The sequence below is a fragment of the Mytilus trossulus genome, chromosome 6 (genome assembly GCF_036588685.1).
Source record: "Mytilus trossulus isolate FHL-02 chromosome 6, PNRI_Mtr1.1.1.hap1, whole genome shotgun sequence".
NCBI classification, from domain to species: Eukaryota; Metazoa; Mollusca; class Bivalvia; order Mytilida; family Mytilidae; genus Mytilus; species Mytilus trossulus.
This window is the reverse complement of record NC_086378.1, coordinates 11,384,087-11,397,007: the sequence shown is the minus strand read 5'-3', so window position 1 is coordinate 11,397,007 and position 12,921 is coordinate 11,384,087. Positions and strand designations below refer to the sequence as shown.

General features: G+C 31.4%; 1 protein-coding gene across 4 annotated transcripts in view; it reads right to left on the bottom strand.

Annotated features, from left to right (window-relative positions):
* The window catches only part of LOC134720791 (alpha-2-macroglobulin-like protein 1), a 300,001-nt gene that overhangs the window by 22,700 nt on the left and 264,380 nt on the right, over positions 1 to 12,921 (bottom strand). For 2 of the 4 annotated variants that reach the window (XM_063583299.1, XM_063583302.1), the window contains 3 exons: positions 5,008 to 5,122; positions 3,290 to 3,403; positions 1,533 to 1,631 (listed from right to left, as the gene is read on the bottom strand). In XM_063583299.1, coding sequence (XP_063439369.1) covers positions 1,533 to 1,631; positions 3,290 to 3,403; positions 5,008 to 5,122 — 328 coding nt within the window. Of the gene's footprint in view, positions 1 to 1,532; positions 1,632 to 3,289; positions 3,404 to 5,007; positions 5,123 to 7,656; positions 7,802 to 10,546; positions 10,695 to 12,921 lie in introns of all 4 variants that reach the window. The other 2 variants (XM_063583300.1, XM_063583301.1) reach the window with 2 other exon arrangements.

Here is a 12,921-nt window from a genome sequence, read left to right as displayed (position 1 = left end):
TGTCTGAAGAATTTCAGAAAAGTTAAAAATTCATAGATACTTGAAGACATTTTTTCACTTATTTCTTTTTTTTTTAATAAATTACATTTTTTTTTGCGTTTCTGTATACTATGAATATACGTGTATCATAAATAAAGCGTATTTGCTATTAACTATCAATTTTAAGTTACTTCTCCACGGCAACCACTGCTATATTATATAGATAGTCTATAACAACGCTAAAACTATTGTCCTGTCCCCGAGTACTTATAACGGAAATATTGTCTATCATGAGTTAAAAGTTCGTCCGATGACGGAAACAATGTCCCGACGCCTTTATTTTCGTTTTTTTTTTACCAAAACGCATGGTACCTATAGAGGTGTAATACCACCAAAGCATGGCATGTAACACCCCGAAGTAGGTCGAAAAAAATATTCCCTTGAATTTGACAGTTGTAGGTTATTATTTCTACATTTTATTGCAGTAAAAACATTTCTGTGTCATAAACATATGTCGGGTATTTCAAAACACCATTATTTTTTATTTGGGATTTCTATAGAAAATTTTGTAATCTTGAGGTAACATGGTGACTAAACCTTGTACACAGATAAAATAAGGGGATACATTTGATTGGTTAACTTCCAATGATGGTTATTTTCTTATATGCAATGAAATGTTATATGAAATTTTTTCTATAGTACTTGACAGGATAAAACTTTACTAATTCCAAGTATTTCTTTATTTGAAACAAAGATAAATTCTGCAAATTTTTTTGAAAAGTGCAAATTTAATAAGGACTTTAAGGGGAACATAAATGGTGGTATAACACCTATAGAACACAGAGACATGAAGATCAATTTATTGTGGCAAGAAGAGAAGCGACACAAAAAATGAGGTCTTCTCGTTTAATAGTATAGAATATGATCGATTGCAAATACTTTATGTCACGTGTTATTTCATGTTCATTGGTTTGATTAAATTCAACGGAAATTCGTAACTTATCAACGTCATCGTTGTGAACATTAAAAAGTAAAAACGTCACACAAGACATTTCACCAAGTGATCCTGGTATTACCAATATTATTTTAACTGATCAGACGGAGCTTAAGTTTTAATTTGCATAATCACAGTCTATTTGAAGATGTGTGTGATAAGGATGATTGCCGTTATAATTATTACTGATATTTTTTATCCCCTATCAGTGTCATCAAAGGAATTTACCAAAAAATTACTGGACACTTCATTGATGAGTTTATCCTAATACACTTATCTAAAGATGGACTGGTTTATTATGAGTGAACCGGTTAAACGCCGCCCAGTCAAGTGAAATAAATTGAGTAATACAATTCTCAAAAATCGACATCTATTGATTAAATAAATCATGAAGACACATAATGCAAATTGAACACACAACACACTTGACTGATCTGAACAAGTTCCCTATTATGTTAACTTACAAACAGTTCAAATATGAAACGAAAAAAACATGCAGTAATGAAATCAGTCTGGTAATTCGGTTTTCTGAAATATGTCAACTTCATATACATTATACCTGGACTGTATCTGTAAAGTCAGAATTTAAAGACTGCGTTGTATTGCTAGAATCTCTGAATATCATGTAGTCCTGTGACTGTTTCAGTGTTACACGTACCTAGAATGAAAACACAATGAGTTTTTGTTAAATATTTAATAAGCTGTAACTCTGACCACAAATTTGCATCAAAGGTACAGTATTTAAAAAGTTATATATATATAAAAAAATCATTCTAATAAATCATCGAATTAAACAAGATTAAATGACATGCAATATCAAAATGTCGACAACATCTATAAAGCCAACATATGATAACTTACACACTTGTTAAACCAGGATCGGATTCTGAATTTCTTAAAGAGGACATAATACCAGAAAAGGTAATCTACCCTTGTGTTGATAATTTAATACTTAAAAGATATTTCTTAATCATGAGAATTGTAATATTATTATGCTTGCAATTAAGAAATTGTCGTAAATGGTCTGCATAAGAAGTTTTGCGTTATTGGTTTTAGCATAGTACAGACTGTTGGCTCTCTCTTCTTAAGTGTCTGAAATTTAAGCCCCCTTTAACATTCTAAAGATTGTAAACAAGTATGAGATCTGATTGTTGAAGACCTTACAGTGAAATATAGTGAATGTCCAGAAAAAAATTGCATCACTTTATTCTATTCTTGAATAAGCATAACAACTGACGAAGTATTGATGCATAAGTCGAGTTGCAATTTTCATACATTTGTAATAGAACAAATTTGGTTAGAGTGTTTTTTGGGTTTCATTGAGTATATATCGGTATATGACAGACATCTAAAAGAGGTTGTTGTTTGAGGAAGAATAAAGAATTATAGTTATCTTTCTTGGCCTACTAGAAAATGACTGGTGTAAAAAAAAATCAAAGAGGGAAACGAACGATATTATCTATATAATAAACGAGAAACTAGAAACATGCATGCATCACATTACCTACTAAACCGCATAAGGCATACATGTCACTAACGTTTGTTCGTTATGTTTAAGTGAATTTTCGTTCAGAAACAGATACAAGCTAAATAAATCAATTGTGAAATAGATCAAGGAAAATGATCTTTTCTGTGGTCAAAAAGTCAAGTTAACGAAACAGCGGTTTCCTAATGTTTAACATTTTTACCTTTTACGTCCGATTGTTTTGCTCACAAAATGTTATCAGTATAATTGAATTATACGCAAATTTCATTCTATTTCGAGTTTAAGCTAGCTATAAAACTGGATTTCATCTAACATTTTCTAAATAAGAAAAATGCATGTAACACGTCAGAAATATGACGGTTGTTTCATAGTTAGATGAGATTGAGTTTTTGATTTTGCCGGGCGAGAAGATTTTTTTTGTATTGAATTTTCCTTGGAGTTATTGGATATATTTTACTTTTTGCTTAGTTGCCAAATGCATATAGTATGCGATACATTTACGAATACAAATTTCATGCAAACAACCAGTTTTTCTGAAAGGAAGTGCATAAGGAGATGCAGTAGTATTGTCAATTCGACAGTTATCTAATCTAACATAGGCTATATGGAATGGATTTAATCATTTACATGTTAGATAAAATTAGTGATAAAGAAAATCCTTTTCATACTTTTTAACTTGGTGTCTTAAGAAACCATACAAACTTTAAGGACACACATACAATGTTTTTTTCTAGATAACTTAATATATATACTCAAAATGAAATTCTGATTATTCAGATTACTTTTCGTTCACTGATCATAGCAATGTACATATCATTTATTGCACTTACGTTCTTTTGAGCCAAAAAATAGTTAAACACAACAAGTTTAACTTCGATTTTGTCTTCACGAACCGCTAATGCCGGCAACGAAACAACAACAAAAAACTGCTTAAATCCTTCGACCTGTTGAAAGTAAAAAGACATTTCAATACCATGAAACAAAACTAAAAAGCTAACTTCAATATATCAACATACAAAAAGAACTAGAGGCTCTCAAAAGCCAGTTTTCCTCACCTGTGTTAACTGACGCTTTGGAAATCAGGTGAAATAAGGTAAAAATCATATTTAATAGTAATAGATATTAGATATAATAATATCTTAGATGATAACAAATACTGCAATAATTTCATTTAAATTACTTTCTCAGGGGCAGCAAGCAACCCAACAACGGATTGTCAAATTCGTCTGAAATTTCAGGGCAGATAAATCTAAATCTAATTAACATTTGTGCCACCTGTCAGATTTGCGGTAAATGCTTAAGTTACAGAGATATAAATCAAAAACTGTATTTTACCTCTATGTTCTATTTTTAATCATATCGGGCATGATGTTTGAAAAGCGGGGTTATCGGACACATTTTCTATACTATAAACCTTATAATGATTATGGCCAAGTATGGCTAAATATGTCTCAGAGAAGATGGTTTTTGCAAAAATTTAGTTAAAATTGTTAAAAATTTACTACAAAGGGCAATCACTCCTAAAAGGGGTTGACTGACAATTTTGGTTATGCCAACTTATTTGTTGATCTTACTTTGCTGAACATTATTGCTGTTCACAGCGTATCTATATATATATATTAATATTGAAGATAGCAACCAAAAACTGCAATATTCGTAAAAATTACCAATACAGGGGCAGTAACCCACCAACAGATTGCTAGATTTGTCTGAAAATTTCAGGAAAGATAGATTCCGATCTGATAATCAGTTTTACCTAGTCTCAGATTTACTCTAAATACTTTGGTTTTAGAGATATAAGCAAATAGTTAATTTAACCCTATGTTTTTTTTGTGACATTTGGTCCAGTGATTGCAGAGGAGAAGAAACAAAATAGAAAACTATTATTTTAACTTTAACAAATATTTCATTGATAGGGCACTGCTGGATCATGAACTATTGACACATAGAAATGTCTCCTCTTTCGGCAGAATTCAAATAAAAAACAATCTGATGGACAGAATCTCTTTTCATTAATTCAAAGTTGCAGGATCATGAACTATTAATGGAAAGGGTCTAAAATTGGTCGACAAACTGCAATATACTTTTTAAAATGATGTAAATAAGCATTAATGTAACCTTAACACATATTTTACTGATAGACCACTGTATTTTATAAATATAATTAATCAAAACATAAATTTTCACACTTCTCGCTTACAATTTAAGAGAAAAATGTTGGCCAAAAGTTCGTTGACGTAGCTTTGTTTGCTTCAAAAGATAATAAACTGTTGATACATAGATAGGTCTCGTCTTATGGCAGATTTCATGTTAGAAAGACGAACGAGAGAAGGCTATTAGTATGCTCATCAGTGGTAAGCAATCAGATGACACACATTTACTTGAAGAAAAATATCACACCAAAATGATGAAAGCCAATGCAAACATATTATATTACAGAGGAATATAAACAGAAGTTTCAATGGATATATCTTCAACCACATTACATCTTATGTAATGAACTTTTAATACCCTTCCTGTACAAAATAAACTTTCAATTACTTCTCACCTGAACATTTGTTGCAATACCAAGACCATTTGTAGGACTTATCGCAAACCCACGAGTGGTCCATGCTGTGATTGTATCCGGTAACGTAAACATATTTTCGTATTTACCATCAGACCTGTATTAAACCAATCATTACTAGTTTATACATTTCAATTTAAAAATTTGTTAAATGCATTCAAATATGATTTACTTAAAAAATACGAAAGCTACTCAGAAGTTAAGTCTTAATTTTTCTGATTTGTGTACTGTAATTTGTCTGTTTGTCTTTTCTTTTTTAAGCTATGGAGTTGTCAGTTTATTTTCGACTTATGAGTTTGAATGTATCTGTGGTATTCCACGCTCTCTTTTTGATATACAATATATGAGAATTTTTCAATCGTCTTACTTAGATTCGGAAAATGGTTCAATTTACTTTTTACAGATCTGTTCTAAGACGTTCTGCTTTGACTCATTTTCTTCGTGTCTTTTAACACCTACTTGTGTAATAAATATTACATTCTTTTTTGCGATTGGATATATTATACAATCAAAGATCCTCATTTATCGTATAGAGATAAATATTTCACAAATAAGAATGTCATAGTAACATAGAAATAAATGCAACATAAAATACTGATAATTATAGAATGTGTTTTCATTACTAGGTATATACAGATAATTTGCACTTCAATATAAAACAATAATACAATAAATAGTAGCACACATTTATACATAAAAGTGTAATAATTCCAAGTTCAAATATGGCTGCAAATATCGCTTGATTCAGAACTATTAAAAAATAAGTTTTTATTTTATGATTTGTTCCATTCATAAGTCTGATCATTTTTGTTCAGAAGAAAGTACTACACAAAACAGGGACATGTACAACAACTGGGGAATACATGTACAGAAACTATCAACAACAAAGATGAACTAGAGGCTCTTAAGAGCCAGTGTCACTCACCTTGGTTAATGTGCATATTAAACAAAGGAAACAGATGGAGTCATCACAAAATTGTGTTTTGGTGATGGTGATGTGTTTGTAGATCATACTTTACTGATAATTTTTGTTACTTACAATTTTCTCTTTCTGTAATGAACTTGGCTCTTTAGTAACAGAGGAAAAAACTTTGTAAAAACTTACCAAACATTAATGAAAAATGTAAAAAATGCAGCAACCCAACAACCAGTTGTCCAATTCATATGAAAATGCCAGGACATATAGATATCTACTAGATAAACAAGTTAACTCCTTGTAAGATTTGCTTTAAAAGCTTTGGTTTCAGAGTTATAAGCCATTATCTACATTTTACCCCTATGTTCTATTTTTAGCCATTGTGGCCATCTTTGTTGTTTGGCTGGGTCACCGCACACAATTTTAAACTAGATACCCTAATTATGATTTTGGCTAAGTTTCGTTAATTTGGTCCAGTAGTTTCAGAGTAGAAGATTTTTGTAAAAGATAACAACAATTTATTAAAAATTGGTAAAAAATGACTATTAAGGGCAATAACTCCTTAAGGGGTCAACTGATCATTTTGATCATGTTGACTTATTTGAAGATCTGAGTTTGCTTAACATAATTGCTGTTTAAAGTTTATCTCTATCTATAATTATTTTTTAGATAATAACCGAAAATGGATAAAATTTCCTTAAAATTACCAATTCAGTGGCAGCTTCTCAACAACCCATTGTCTGATTCATCTGAAAATTTCAGGGCAAATAGATCATGGCCTAATTAACAATTTTACCTCATGTCAGATATGCTCTAAATACTTTGGTTTCAGTGTTAGAAGCCAAAATATACATTTTACCCATATGTTCTATTTTTAGCCATGGCGGCCATCTCGATTATTTTGGCGGGTCACCGGACACAATTTTTAAACTAGATAACCCAATGATGATTGTAGTCAAGTTTGGTTAAATTTGGCCCAGTAGTTTCAGAGGAGAAGATTTTTGTAAAAGATTACAAAATTTACGAAAAATTGGTAAAAAATGACTATTAAGGGCAATAACTCCTTAAGGGGTCAACTGACCATTTTGATCATGTTGGCTTATTTTTATATCTTTCTTAGCTGAACATTATTGCTGTTTACAGTTTATTTCTATCTATAATAATTTTCAAAATAATGAGCGAAAATGGACAATTTTTGTAAAAGTTTACGGACGCCGGACGACAGACGCAAAGTGATGAGAAAAGCTCACTTGGCCCTTTTGACCAGGTGAGCTAAAAAAGCATGCACATTTGTCATTTTTGATTTCAAGACAAAGGAATAGCATACATGGTGATTCGCTTAATTGATTTTACATCTAACCGTAAATATTTGTAACACAGAACTGCAAAATGACATACATAAAATCCAGAATCAAGGTAATACTTAAATATGACTTAATAAACAATACCCCCATGAAAACAATGCGAGATTGTATCATCTAATGCGAATATCTAATATATGACTATTACTTTCAGTAAAAAATCACCTCTGAACCACAATGATCTACACAAATCAATTCAAAATGAGGCTTGTCATGTGGCAACTAAAGGGGATGGTTACTCCTAACCACGTACACGTTTATTACAGTACAATTGACATTCAGTTTTCTCGTGTTAATTGTTCAATCAAACGAGTACATAAAACAGGAATAACATAAACACTTTGGTATATTTACCCAGTCGAATCATCTATCCATATCCATGTTTCAGGAAAACTTTTTCGAACCTGATTGTTTGGTTCCATGCTTCCAGCTTCATTTACCTGGTCTCTTTTTAAACTGACCTTATCTCGGTCCATTTCAATTTGTACCATCTCTATCCCTGATTGTAACAATAATGTTCGTAGAGTGCAATAGTTTAAATGAAGCATACAGATCTTATAGGGGAGTATAATTTGACAGAAATTTGCTGTGACCCAAGGTTAAAAAAGGAACAATTCACCTCTTTAAAGTATGTGTAATGGAAGCATTCATGTCCTATGAATTCGTTTTTAGAAACAAATTCAAATTTAAATCAATATGATCTGAAGCAATTACTCAAAACCATTATCTTAAAACATTAAGCAAGACAATTCCTTATTTGCGTTTGATGAGAATATGCTCATAATCTTTGTAGTTTAAACTACATGTTCGTTCAATATTAAACAAGGTTTTTAAGTTTGGCTAAACAAACTCGCAGATTTATATCTAGAAAACGTGAGGACGACCATAACAAAAGGAGGACTAAAATTATGTCCAAAATACAGTCTACACTCATTTTAAACTATAAAGAGTTAAAAATGTCTATGTAAATCTAAAATTGATTAAGTAGACGGAAACTTTCCAATGCAATCTATCATCAGTCACCAACATAACATTTTTAAACACAACCCCAACAAAAACTTATAAAGATATGACACAAGAACACACCAAACGAGGTTTTGACTACGACAAGCACTATTTTACATTGATCACAACCCCCTCCCCCTTTAGATCTGGTATCTCGCTAAATAATAAAGTTGTTGTATTTTTCTCTTTATAAATTGCACTTTGGAATCCAATGGTATCAGTTGTTTTAATAATGTTTTCAATTATATGACGAAGAACAGAAAAGAAGTATCACGAGGCAAGAGAAGCTTATAGAATCCTGTACTACTCAATTTAGATCTTTTAATGGTTTACAAACGAAAACACATTGTAGAAACCCGGATATAAAAAGTTCTAGAATTTTTAAGTAATGACGAAAAATGCATAAACTGAACAATAAAGTCAGTTTCAGTTTGATCAACAACTGCAGACATACATGTAGATAGGTCTTTCTTTCTTTACAAGAAAACCTCAACTTGGTGATCTTCTCCAGGACTGAATGTAAATGGTGTAAGATATTTCTCAATTTAAGTGAACAGAATATTAAGCAACTGTTTATAGAGTAATAGAAATAGAGAGACCAAATAATCATCTTAAAACAAGAATTCTAAACGTTCTACTAATACTACATCCGTAACAATTGAGAATTGGAAATCTGGAACATGTCAAAGAGACAACAATCCGACCAAAAAAGTAGATTACAGCCGTAGGCAGAAAAAGTAAACTCATTAACTATGATCGCTGAGGAAAATTTTAAACGGAAAGTCCTTATTCAAATGGCAAAATCGAAACCTCAAACACATCAAGCGAATACATAACAACTGTCATATTCTTGACTTGCATAAGATATTTCTCAATTTATGTGAACAGAACACTAAGCAACTGTTTATATTAGATCAGAGCAATAGAAATATAGAGACCAAATAATCATCTTAAAACAAGAATTCTAAACGTTATACTAATACTACATGTTCAATTTCGATTTTACTCATATATTCTGATTTAATGTATTCAATCAAACACAAATGTTAATTTAGACGCTGTGCATTTCATTTCAAGCATCAATCCTTGGGTATCCATCAGCATGGCCAACATCATATTAAAATTTGTGAAATAAACTACAGCAGAAATTGAAAAAGTACTTAACCAAATCAAATACAAGCTTCAGACAAGCATACCTAGTTCTTCATAAATGCATTTTGTGGCCTCTAAAAATTGATTTAAATTAAGAATTGAAATGTGGAAGAAGAGACAATAACTCTCCCATAGAGCAAATATCAACCGAAGACCACGAATGTTTTAATCTTTTGAACAAATTATGAATCATTGCACCATATTTCAGCATTTCAGGTAGATGGAAGCAAAATATAATGGTTTAAGTTCATAAATGGTTATAAATACATTTTGTGGCATCTTATATTTAAATAATCTTTTGACAAAAATAGGAATAATTACAGCATGACCGAAAGATCAAGCCATACCCTCTTAATTTCATAGATACATTCTGCAGCATCTACGATTGGATCAATCTTTTGAAAAAAATTGAACCATTATAGCTCTATCGATAAAGGATTGCAAAATATAATGCTTTAAACTTCATAAATACATTTTCAGACATCGAAGGTTCTAAACAGGTTCCGGGATGTTTAACACTCTTACAAAGAAGTCTACTCCCGTATTCGGAAGAAGAAGAAAAAGAAGAAGAACATTATTTTGACCAAATTATGAACCTTAATAGTATAACCGATAAAGGGCAGAAAACATAATGCTTAAAACTTTATGAATACATTGTGAAGCAACAAGGATTGAAGGATCTTTTGAACAAATTATGAACTATTACAGCAAAAGATCACAAAACATAAAATCACAAAAATACCGAGCGCCGAGGATAATTCAAAACAGAAAGTCCCGATTCAAATGGCAAAATCCAAAGCTCAAACACATCAAACGAATAGCTAACAACTGTAATTTTCCTGACTTGCATAAAGCTTTGAATCTGAATGTATTTAATCCAGTACAACATCCGACACTGAATTAAATAGTAAACAAGTTTTCAGAATTATTTTTTTTCTTGCGATTCATTTCTCTGTATTTTTTTTGTTCATGGTCTAAATATTATATTGCATTGATATTAACAATTCGAAAATACAATTTAACAGCCATAGATCACATTTGCAGCCAGATTTAAATTTGAATTTTATATTCTGTTGCTCTGTCTCACCCTGTTACGTCATTCAACCAGATCCAAGATTCAGGAAAGTTTTTACGAACTTTGTTAGTTGATACTGATTCTACTGGTATGTTTCCTTCTTTATCATTTCTTTGAATAGGTGCAATTCCAGGCTTGGCAAACATGATCTCATTTAAATCTATATATACACATACATGGCATATTAATCTGGGACATATTGCAGCTATTTATGTTCTTGCTTGTACGTCAAATCAAAACAAGTGAATATGACATTCCTATAGTTGTTATTTTTATTTTTTCTGTCCTATTTTTTTTTTAAATTGGTGTTTATCAAGTTTGAAATTAATTATAATGTAATTATAAAAAAAATACACTGAATATCAAATACTTCAGATATTACATGGATGAAGTAAATTGACGTATTACTATAAAATATTTTTAGATAAAGGCGTTAAAGAAACATCAAATGCTAAAAAAAAAATAGTTCAAATAAAGTTATTATAATATTTTTAATTTGTAAATTATTTCTTCTTTAAGCTGGGGTCACACATTCACGAATTTTACTGCCGTCCTTGACAGGACCATTCCCGAATAAAATTTGTCAAAAGTCTGATCAAAATCCTCTTAATCGTGGATGGAAATTCAAACTTTAATTAAAATTTGTAAAAAAAGATTATTAATCACGACAACAATCAGATATTGTTCAGATTGCGTCAATATTAAACAGTTTCCAAGCGAATTTGTGCCGATAATCCCGTTCTGAACCCGCTTCTAATCCGATTTGTATCGCATGGTAAAAATCGACTGATTCTGTCACAACTGTGTCCCGATTTTACCGAATATAATCCGACAGAGATCAGACAGTGAACCGACGCTTACGGAAGTCATCCGTTCCAAAACTGTCGGCTTATTTGGAATGATCAGTTACTGTCGGAACGTAATCCTATCACGATCCGCTCTATCGCATTGCAAACGGCTTTGTCTGGTCTCAGTCGTATTGTATTCTGTAATTGTCCGGACTCTGACGTGGGTATCATTGACTTATTTCGTATTAATAACGGGACTGTTCCGGAACGGTTTCGGCAAAGACGGTTCGCAATCGAAAAGATTTGGATGCAATCTGGACTCAATCGGCAGAAAAACTGCAATGAAAATTATCCAAATCATTACTCTTTCCACAGGACACCGTCCAGAAAACACAAACATTTTTAGGATTTGATCCGATATAGCAGAATCTGTCACGACATAGTCACGCTTGTAATCCGACTAGCCAAAATCGGCTGTCGGGGTGCTTCGCCGAACTATCCGGACCATTCCCGTATCCGGACCATTCCCGAACCGTAGGAATCTGTTACAAAATTAAACGACTGCTTTCAGACAATGATAGGACATTCCAGACAATTGAGGAGAGTAATCTGACTTTTATACTTTTTCGTGTCTCATTGCTGTCTGATCTTAAACGGAAGCAATAATCGGCAATGTGTGAATCCCGCATTAACATATTAATAATAATCAATTCTTATAAAAGAGCTTTTTAGAATAAAAGCTTATTTTCAGGTCTTAATCCAATTCTCTTTTAAATAATTAATACATGAAGGTAGACTATTTCTAATCTGACTCAGCTGAAAATGTTATATCAAGTTTTAATAAGCATATTATAATTTAAAGTCTGCATAAAAGCAAGCATGATATAATGCTTTTAAATGATCATGCGCTAATATTTCGTACAAACATAAGACTACGTATACATTCCATGAAATATGTTAGTGAATATCTCCCATTACTCGAAAAATCAAATTAAAGAAGGGATATTATCTGTTTCTTTCTGCTTACCATAGCAATATAAAAACTCATCAAAGAATACTAGGCTTGTAATTTACAGAAAGATTGTAAAAGATATGTTAGTGTCCTTATAAATATTCAAAGTTTTGAATTTAATCATTAAGCATAAATAAAAAGGAAGAACCTATCCTGATATCCTGTAACAGACACAACATCTTAATGCTAGTACAACACTGTACACAGTGACATGTCTCGCCTCTTTTACTGATTACGATTGTATTTAATATTGCAAATTTAAGGATCAATGCAGCACAATATGTACTTCAATTATCAATTTCAATAAGGTCAAATTTGATAAAAAAAAAAAAAAAAAAAAAACACCAAAGGAACACAAAACTAGAGGCTGTAAAGAGCCTGTGTCGCTCACCTTGGTCTATGTTAATATTAAACATTGTACACAGATGGATTCATGTCAAAATTGTGTTTTGGTGATGGTGATGTGTTTGTAGATCTTACTTAACTAAACATTTTTGCTGCTTACAATTATCTCTATCTATAACAGTAGTTTCTGTGGTGAAAATCTACAAATTTTGTGAAAATTATTAAAAATTTACTATGAAGGG